At 44.0% G+C, this 10,009-nt stretch overlaps 1 protein-coding gene across 1 annotated transcript; it reads right to left on the minus strand.

The window, feature by feature from the left end:
• Window positions 1-4,227: 4,227 nt before the first annotated feature.
• On the minus strand, window positions 4,228-8,968 carry LOC134299023 (uncharacterized). Its single transcript, XM_062980814.1, has 2 exons — window positions 7,811-8,968; window positions 4,228-4,599 (listed from the first exon to the last, which is right to left on the minus strand). The coding sequence occupies exons 1-2, from the start codon at window positions 8,906-8,908 to the stop codon at window positions 4,516-4,518; spliced, it is 1,182 nt and encodes a 393-aa protein (XP_062836884.1). The 5' UTR covers window positions 8,909-8,968; the 3' UTR covers window positions 4,228-4,515.
• Between the last annotated feature and the right edge of the window lie 1,041 nt (window positions 8,969-10,009).

Here is a 10,009-nt window from a genome sequence, read left to right on the forward strand (position 1 = left end):
AGAGATGAGGCCATCCTGGTCTCTCTTGGGAGAGTTTTCCACAGTCTGGGAGCAGACACCAAAAAGGCCCTCTCCTGTGTTTCCACCATGTGTGCTTGAGCAGGTCGTGGGACCGAGAAAAGTCCCTCCCCAGTAGATTGTAGATGTCCCTCAGGTTAGTAGAAAGAGATATGGTCCTTCAGATAACATGGACCAGAGCCATATAGGGCTTTGTACCTACAAAACCAACTCTTTGAATTGTGTTCAGAAATGTGTTGGCAGCCAGTGAAGCTGTCACAACAGAGTAGTACACTCCCTGTAGCCAGGCCCAGTTAGCAGTCTGCCTGCTGCTCTTTGGAGCAACTGAAGTTCCTGCGAATTTTTCAAAGGCAGCCCCATATACAGTGCATTACAATAGATAAAAATGTAGTAAGGGAGCATCTTTCCACACTAAATGAATCCAATAGCTGTTCTTCACCGGTCATTTAGGTCAGTTCAGAAACAGTTTGGAAGAAACTGGTTTTGCTGTGCAGATTATTAGATTGCCATTTCTGGAACAAGTACACGCTCAGAATAGTGGTAACATTAACCATGAGCCGTAGCCTCAAACTGGTTTCACAGTATCCACGGCTTCACAGATATGGAGAATGTGGTTGTCCTACGCCATTTCTGGATAAGATGTGCTTGAATGCTCCAGAGGCATACGAGGTGGAAAAAGAATGGAAAGTGACAGTTAGGAATGGAGGTAATCAATTACCTGTCCCAGAGGATCAGTTGGCCACCTGCTGCTCAGCTATGCTCTAGGGGAATTTTTCAGCAGCCTCTCTTCCCTCCTACCCCCCCCCCCCCCGTGTTCCAAATTCTACAATGTGCATTATTATGGTTATTATGGTGAATGCACTTTGCATTCTACTGAGCAAATTTCGCTGTGTGATATGGTTTATATTGCACCCATGCTGCAGTGCATTCAAGGACTTGTTCCAGATTCTCCCACAATTTTGCTTCCATGATTAACAAATCAGATAATACAGGCCTGCAATTAGAATTTTTTAAAAATAATGTAGCTGTTTTAAATGTAATTTTGGGTGCTGAATTTGAATTTGAAAATAAAATAAAATGTTGTATCACTGTGATGCCCAGGGCACCTTTGGCCCTGGACCCTGTGCCATTTCCTGACCAAGATGAAGAAGATTTGGATTTTCTTCCAAGTCAGCAACCCTTCCAAATGCCTCATGTTGACATTCCCGACCCAGAGCCAATTAAGGATGCCCTTGAAACAATGTCGGCTCTCCCAGATTCTCCGGAAAACTTGGCGTTTGATTGCAGGGCATTTGTGTATTCTGACAGGTCAAACAGACAGAGCCTCCGGAGAAGTGCCAGATTAGCGGAGCGTGGTGACTATGGTTAAGCCCAGTTCTCTTGGGAAGAATTAGGGAGTTGGAAACCTGGTGTAAACTGAAACAAGCTCAGTTCTCTTGGGAAGTTTTAGGGAGTTTAGGCACCTGGTTTGGGGGAACTTATGAACTTCAATAAAAGTGTTGTGTTAAGAAATTGCCTTTGCAGTGACCACTTTACATCTCACTGTGAAACATCATCGTCTCCAGCTCCTGGATTCCAAGCGGCCTGACAGTGCACTTACTCTCGAGTAGACCAGGCACCGGTCTACCTCCTTGCCAAGTTTGGACTGCATTTCAGCTCCAGAACTCCTAGTTCTTGCCTTGCCTCAAAATCCTGTCTTTGGACATTTATTCAAGAGAATTTTTCTTGCTACTTGCTCTTTTCCCCACTCAAACTCAGGCGGAGTTTGAGTGTGTTTCGGTTTCTGGATTTTGAACTCTAATACTGGACATAAGACTTATACTTATTGGACAAAAACTGATCTTTCCTGAAAGGTCATTTGCTTCTTCAGCTTTGCTGCTTAATTCCTTTTGGAACCTTATTTGCTTTAATAAAGATATTATATTGTTATTGGTCTTTGTCTTGGTTTTCGGTGCTCCAGCTGCCTTGGGCATAACAATCACACATAGTTCTTTCATAAATTGGATATTTTTATCAATGCAATTATTACCGTATATACTCGAATATAAGCCGAGCTTTTCAGCCCTCGGCTTACATTCGGGTCAAGCTGGGCACAGGAGCCGGCTGACCATGGAGGAGGGGGAGGACAAGCAGCAGAGGCTGCACAGGCACACCCAGGTGAGGCTTCTCGCCAATCCTCCTCTTCCTCCTCCAGCTGACCAGGAAGAGGAGGAGGAAGAGGAAAAATGACAAGGGCTGCTGCCCCATTTCTACTCTTCTTCCTCCTCCCCCTCCACCTGGCCATCTAGAAGGAAGAGGAGGAAGAAGAGGAGAAACGGCACCCTTCAGCTGGCCACTGAGGAGGAAGAGGAGGAAGAAGAGGAGAAACGGTGTCAGTGGCCCCTTCTTCTCTGCTTCCTCTCCCTTCAGCTGGCCATTGAGAAGAGGAAGAGTAGGGAGACAAGGAGAAATGGGGGCAGCAGCCCCTTCTTCTCTTCTCTCTCCTCTCCTTTCAGCTGGCCATTGAGAAGAGGAGGAAGAAGAGGAGAAACAGGGGCAAAAATTCAAGGACATAGCCCTTATAGTTTGTTTTTTTAAACTTTTTGTAAAAAAACCCCAAAAATCCCAAAAAATCAATAGACGAGAGAAACGTTCTGAATCTTGGTGGGCAGGGTAACAGTGGTAAACATGTCCTAAAATTGTAGCAAGTTTCGCCCTAATAGCTCTAAAAATGTTACTCTCATTATAGTAATGAAATGAACACTTACGATGTTTTAGAAACACTTTAAAAATGACTCGCCGGCACCCCCTAATTTTGTAATGACTATTGAAACATTTTTTTCATCCATCACACAGCCCTAGTATATAATCATTTTTATTAGGCCTTGAGAGGAAAGCATGGAGATAATCACTTCCTTAATCAGCCATCTATGTAGCTCTAACTATACTCAGTCTTCCCTGAAGATTTTGAGATTTTAGGTTTTTTGGAAAAAAAATGAAGATGGTGAACAGGAAATTGAAACTGTTATTATACAGGAAATAACACCACTCAGTCAAAATCTACACAGAAAAAACACCATGTGTTCAAAGTTGCTGTCTACATCTAACATATCTGATCAGATAGTGAAAAAGTGCAAAATTACAAGTCATTACAATATCATTCTAGGGCAAAGTTCTGTTCAATAATAAATGTGTTCACATTAAAAGAATGGGAGTTTAAAGCTAACACTATCTGATACCAAAGGGAACCCATAATCATTTCATATTCGACTAGATCAATAGGCAGAAATTCACAATAAGAAAAAACCCAACTATAATGCCAAAGTGAAATGTTTCCCTTTTTTGGCTATTACAAATATTACAACAAAATCCCTCATTTCTTTTCCCATTTTTGGAGAAAGATAGGATGCAATGTAATACATAAATAAAAAATAATTATACATACACACATACATACATGGGCACACTTTTAAAAAAGAGAATGAGAAAATAATCAAATCAATAAAAAGCCTTTTGGGGATATTCATTCATGTATTAATAAAGTTAGGGTGCAAGTCAATTATTTTTAACTTTTATATTTATAAAAATATAAAAAACTATATGTATGTCTGTGAAGTGAGAGAAAGAGAGAATTCCATCAATCCTATTGGTATTTAGTCTAGAACACAGAAAAAAAACTTTTTGGGGACTTCAACTCTCAGAGGTCTCCAAACAGGCCACTGAGATTCTGAGAGTTTTTATCCAAAAAGTGTCTTTCTCAAACTCTGATGCTTATACTTGAGTCCTCCTTGCCTGTTCACACTGTTTAGTTTTTAACATTATTTTCAAATATTTATTACTGACTCTTTTCATAAACTTTGTTTTTCCCATAAATATTATCTTCTGTTCTTATTTGTTTTGTTCATGTGTGTGATTTTGGTTTGTTTGTTCTCAACCTGACACTGCATGTCATCATGGGATAACATGGATTCCTGACTACTCCTTGGAGCCTATGATGTCTTTGCCTTTCTTTGGGAATTAATTCATCAAAGAGATTAACTATCTTTGAATGAAAAACTCTAATCCATAACAACCAGTCTTCTGTGGAAAGAATCTGTGAAGATGCAAATTTGGAAAGAGCTAGTATTGTGTATGTGTGTGTGTGTAGAAACCGAGGAGCTATTCATAGGTGTTAGGGATATAATTCTGTCCTGCTCACTTCAAAGGATCAGTCTGAACGCAGATCAGAGATGGCTGCTCTCAAATCCAATCTTTATTGAAGAACACATGACTTTGGAAAAGTCAGGAATGACCCAATGTTTACATACAACTATTTTTATAACTTTTGATGCTACGTAACACCACACGTAAATATCATCATCAAGTCCCACCCCCAATATCACATTACTACCATTTTCACACACTAGACCAATTATAATTGTTTATACTTTCGGCCCCAAGTTCCCAGGCATATTCTATCTTCTTCTGCCAGGTGCTCCTGGGATTGTTTATGTTATGACTCCCAGTTACAGGGCTGAATTACCAAAGCCCTGTAACTGGGTTCCATGACATGGTGCCCTCCTTTTCTTCGTCCTCCTCTTCGGTTCTTCTTTCATCACCAGCCTGAAACAAAACAATAATTCTATGTGTCCATTTTGTCCAAGGTACCCATATATTTTTTCAGTAAGCTACGATGGAATACAGGGTGTATTTTCCCTAAGCTTTTTGGCAATGCCAACTGGAAAGTCACCTCGTTGATAACACCCTGTATTCTAAATGGTCCAATATATTTAGGGCCCAATTTTTTCGAAGGTAGCCCCAGTTTGATGTTTTGGGTACTTAGCCACACTAAATCTCCTTTCTCCAATTTATCACCTTCCACCCTCTTTCTGTCTGCGAATACTTTATACTTTTTATGTGCTTCTTTTAAGGATGCAGTCACTTGACTCCAGCATTCCATCATTTGCGCTTTCCATTTCCCTGCCTCTGTTCCCTCATTCTCTGTCCATCTCGGCAGCTGGGGCAGAGGCTGTATTTCATACCCGTAAACTACTTCAAAGGGGGTTTTATTTGTTGCTGAATGTATAGTCGAATTAAAAGCTAGTTCTGCAAAAGCCAACCACCGAGACCAATCATTTTGTCTCATGTTAGAGTACATTCGAAGGAACTGCCCAAGTGTTTGCTGAGTACGTTCTACCGCCCCATTTGTCATGGGGTGAAAAGCAGAACTTAAACTCCTTTCTGCTCCTAGCATTTCCAGGAATTTTTCCCAAAATTTTGCTGTGAATTGTACTCCTCTGTCACTGACCACTCTACTGGGACATCCATGCAGTTTGTAAATATGGTTTATGTACAATTCAGCTAGTTTCTCGGCTGATGGTAGTTTCGTCAGTGCTATAAAGTGGGCCTGTTTAGAAAACAGGTCCAATACTGTCCAAATATAACGATGTCCTTTGCTAACCGGTAGTTCCCCCACAAAGTCCATAGCTACACATTCCCAAGGTCTGGTAGGTTCTGCTACTGTTTGTAATAATCCCATTGGCTTCCCTCCTCTCGATTTATTTCTGGCACAATCATCACATTGAACAACATAATTTTTTATGTCCTTCCTCATCCCTGGCCACCAGCAATGTTTTGCTATTGCTTTTGTTGTTTTTGTAATTCCTGTATGACCAGCGCTCTGGTTGTTGTGAAAACGATGCAAAATCTTGATCCTTAATGTTGCTGGGATATACAGTTTCTTGTTCACAAACCAAAATCCCCCCTTCTGCTCCCCCTGTTCTGCATTGGATGCGATCCACTGGTCTCCTTCATAAGACTGTTTCAGCTCGTTTCCCCAATTATCTTTTCCGTCGAGTTCAACCATAGCAGTGTTCTCCTTTTGGGTTTGTGCTCTTGTTCTGACAGCTAAACCCCATTGTTTGTCAGAGAATATTGTTCCCTCTTTTGCTGTGGGTATTCCTTCGTGTTGAGGCATGCGTGAAAGAGCATCTGCCAAGACATTCTGCTTCCCCTGAAAAAACTTTAATTGGAAATCGAACCTGCTGAAGTATTGTGCCCATCTAATCTGTTTGGGGGACAATTTTCGAGGGGACTTTAAATACTGGAGGTTCTTATGGTCAGACCAAATTTCAAATGGGATTCCGCTTCCTTCGAGAAAGTGTCGCCAGCATTCTAAGGCTTTTAATATGGCTAGTGCCTCTTTTTCCCATATCGGCCAACATTTTTCAGTTTCGCTGAACTTCCGGGACAAATATCCACAGGGTTTTAAGTTCCCATTTTGATCCTTTTGCAATAGTACTGCCCCATACGCACAGTCTGAGGCATCGCAATGGATTATGAAAGGGCTCCTGATATCGGGGTGTTTTAGAATGGGTCCTTCTGTGAAGCATTCTTTTAGGGTTTCAAATGCCTTTTGGCATTCTGGCGTCCAACTTAGTTTGGCGCCAGGAGCTTTTACTTTTGCTGTCTCTCCTTTCCCTTTTGTTTTTAAAAGTTCAGTAAGGGGTGCAGTTATTTGCGCGAAGCCTTTTATGAAGGATCTATAAAAATTTGCAAACCCCAGAAACGATTGCAATTGCCTCCTTGTTTGAGGCACTCCCCATTCTTTTACATCTGATACTTTAGCTGGATCCATAGCTAACCCTTCTGGAGATATCCGATACCCCAGAAAGTCAATTTGAGTTTTATTAAATTCACATTTGGACAGTTTTGCGTACAGCTTTGCTTCTCTTAGTCTCTGCAAAACTTCCCGGACCAATTTCACGTGCTTTTCCTTATCTTCAGTCACAATCAAGATATCATCAAGAAATATGAATACCCCTCTGTACAACAATGGGTGCAGTATTTCATTTATAAGCTGCATAAAGCACCCGCCTCCATTTTTTAAACCGAAAGGTAAAATTTTATATTCAAAATGGCCGAATGCGCAGGAAAATGCAGTTTTCCAAGTATCTTCCGGTTTGATCCTTAATTTATGATATGCTTCAATTAAATCAAGTTTAGTAAATATGCTCCCTTTTTTCAATACGGTAATTAAATCCTTTACTAAGGGCATAGGGTATTTATTGTCCTTAGTAATTGCATTCAAATTTCGATAATCAATGCACAATCTTAGGGAGTTGTCTTTCTTTCTCCTGAATAACACTGGGGCCCCGAGAGGAGAATTGGATGGCTTAATGAAGCCCCGCGCCAGGTTTTTATCAATGTATTTCCTCAATTCCTCCTTCTCCTGCACAGACATGGGATACACTTTTGGTTTTGGTAAGTTTGCTCCGGGGGTTATTTCAATTTCTACTTCTATATTCCTTTTGGGAGGTAATTTACTTGCCTCTTTCTGATTGAACACATCCACAAAGTCTCTGTATTCAGGTGGCAATAGCAGTGGGTCTATTTCACCTTCTTCATCTCCCTCGTCCTCCTCTTCTGCAATCTTGCTTATCTCCCATTGCGTCTGCTGTTCTTTAAATGCTAGGCTCTTTCCTCTCCAATCTACTTCGGGATTTGCCTGTTCGAGCCATGGTATCCCTAATATTACGTGGTATGTGGCAATAGGGGCTATCACAAAGGATATTCTTCCTTCCCATTTGCCTATTTTACATGGGACCTCCCGTATTTCCTTTGTAGATACTTCCCCAGTAGCAACTGATCCGTCTAGCTGCGAAAATGCAATTGGGGAGTCAAGCGCCATCTGCTGGCATTTCAACGCTCCTGCTAACTCTGGAGTTATAATATTCCTGGAACAACCACAATCCACAAATGCCTTGCAGGTGGCCCGATTCTCTAGCCCCGAGAGGCAGATTGGCACTACTATCATGCGTTTGTCCCGACTCACCAATTTTTCTGAAGATTCTGGGGCTTGCACCTCCTCCTCCGCACGCCTCCCGGTTGCTGGCTTGGGCTTTGAGGGTTTTGGCGGCTCCCCCTTCCGTGCCCAGCATTCTGCTGCTCGATGGCCCGTCTTCCCACATACAAAGCATCCCGGTTTAGGTTTGTTGTCGTCTCCTCTGGAGGGAATCCCCGGCCTCCCTCCAGGTCTTTCCTGCTTCCTCGTTTCTCCTCGACCTCTCGCCACCGGTCTTTGCTGGCCGCCGCTGCTCCTGAAGCGCTTTACTTGGGCCAGGGTGGATTCAACGCGCCCCGCTAGTTGAATCCATCCCTGGAGCGTTTCGGGGTCATCTCTGTGCGCTGCCCAGCTGAAAATCTCGGGGCGTAGTCCCTCTTTAAATAACTCCACTTTGGTCACTTCAGACCACTCTGGTACCCTTTCCGCGAGGTGTAGGAATTCCTCTGCGTACTCGGGCACTGTTTTGTCCCTCTGCTTTATTCCTTTCAGCTGGTCTCGAGCCCTCAATTGCTCTAGCCGGTCTCTGAATCGGTTTTCCAGTGCGGCGAGGAAGCGGGGCACTGACCTCAGGCATGGGTCGTGTCTGGCATGGAGTTGCACGTACCAGCTGGCTGCTCCTCGCTTTAGTGTGTTGCCGATGGCTCGAACCCTGCTTGCTTCGGAGGGGAATGTGTGTGCATTGTCTTCCATGTATCCTCTGATGCTAATTAGAAAAAAGTTCAGTTCATCTGATTCCCCTCCGTATTCCAGTTTGAGATCTTCTCTTCTTGGCATCCATTCTGCGGCCCGTTGATGCTGTCTGGGAGGCATGGGGAAGGGTTGCATCAGGTTTCCTCGGGCGGCTCCTTGGAACACGCCGCGCCCCACTCCGGTGGTCATTCTGCGCGGCTCCCGAAAGTCTGCCGCCGCTGTCGGCCCTTCCGCCCATCCGCATACTGGCCTCGCTGTAGCCCCCTCATCTCGCCTTTCCTCGTCGTACGGCACATCCTCCTCCTCTTCCTGGATCCCCCGCTCCTCTCCGCCTTCGTCTGCAAATCCACTGGACCCGATCCCTGGCCCCAGTGGCCTTTCTACTCCGACGCCCATTCGGGGGGTTGGGAGCTCTGTTGGGGTTGGCGGCCTCAGAGTTCCCAGAGCTTGCTGGCGCTCCACTTCGCACGCCATTCTGTCCCGGAACTCCAGCTCTTGCCAATATTCCTCGTCTCCCTCGTCCCTTGCCGCCGCGGGACTCTGCGTGGAAGCTCGCTGTCCCCTCTGGCTCCAATCGCCTCCTTTGCTTGGCTCTCTCTCGGCGCCATGTCGGATGTGCTCTTTTTGGAGATTCTCTTCCAATATTGGCACTATTCTCCCCACGGTATCCGACAGCCTGGATAAATGAGTTTCCAGGATGGATAACCGCAGGGCCACGGTCTCCGGCATGCTTCCTCCAGATCCCCAACTGGTTTCTGCCGCCGCCGGAACGCCTCTTCCCCCTCTGGGAATCCTCTGGGTCACGCCGTCCGGCTTGGGGTACCCCGTAGAGGAAGCTATGGCTTGCAATGTCTCTTCTGCCAACGGCAGAGCTCCCAGCTGAGGCCCCTTTGCTCCGTCATGGCTTTGATCTCCTTCCCTGCTCATTATCACTTCACTGCAAATTTGCAGGAGGGTGAGAACTGGATTCCTGACTTAATTGTCCTGCTCACTTCAAAGGATCAGTCTGAACGCAGATCAGAGATGGCTGCTCTCAAATCCAATCTTTATTGAAGAACACATGACTTTGGAAAAGTCAGGAATGACCCAATGTTTACATACAACTATTTTTATAACTTTTGATGCTACGTAACACCACACGTAAATATCATCATCAAGTCCCACCCCCAATATCACATTACTACCATTTTCACACACTAGACCAATTATAATTGTTTATACTTTCGGCCCCAAGTTCCCAGGCATATTCTATCTTCTTCTGCCAGGTGCTCCTGGGATTGTTTATGTTATGACTCCCAGTTACAGGGCTGAATTACCAAAGCCCTGTAACTGGGTTCCATGACATAATTCCTTACTAAATTAGTTCATAGAGGAAGTAATTAGTAATTTCAGCTATTTTCCCCTGTTTTAAGAACATGTTTGAAAAGTATGACTATTTGAAGAACTATTTGCAGCTCAAGGAGTGTTCTGCATGAAATTCACACATTGCTTTTTTGT

This window comes from Anolis carolinensis, chromosome 4, assembly GCF_035594765.1.
Source record: "Anolis carolinensis isolate JA03-04 chromosome 4, rAnoCar3.1.pri, whole genome shotgun sequence".
Lineage (NCBI taxonomy): Eukaryota > Metazoa > Chordata > Lepidosauria > Squamata > Dactyloidae > Anolis > Anolis carolinensis.

Bases quoted from the DNA above. Each gene is read 5' to 3' on its own strand.
- LOC134299023 (XM_062980814.1), bottom strand. From the start codon at position 8,908: ATGGGCGTCGGAGTAGAAAGGCCACTGGGGCCAGGGATCGGGTCCAGT. The intron at 4,600-7,810 runs GTGAGTCGGGAC...GTTTTGTTTCAG, and splicing joins CAGAATCTTCAGAAAAATTG to GCTGGTGATGAAAGAAGAAC.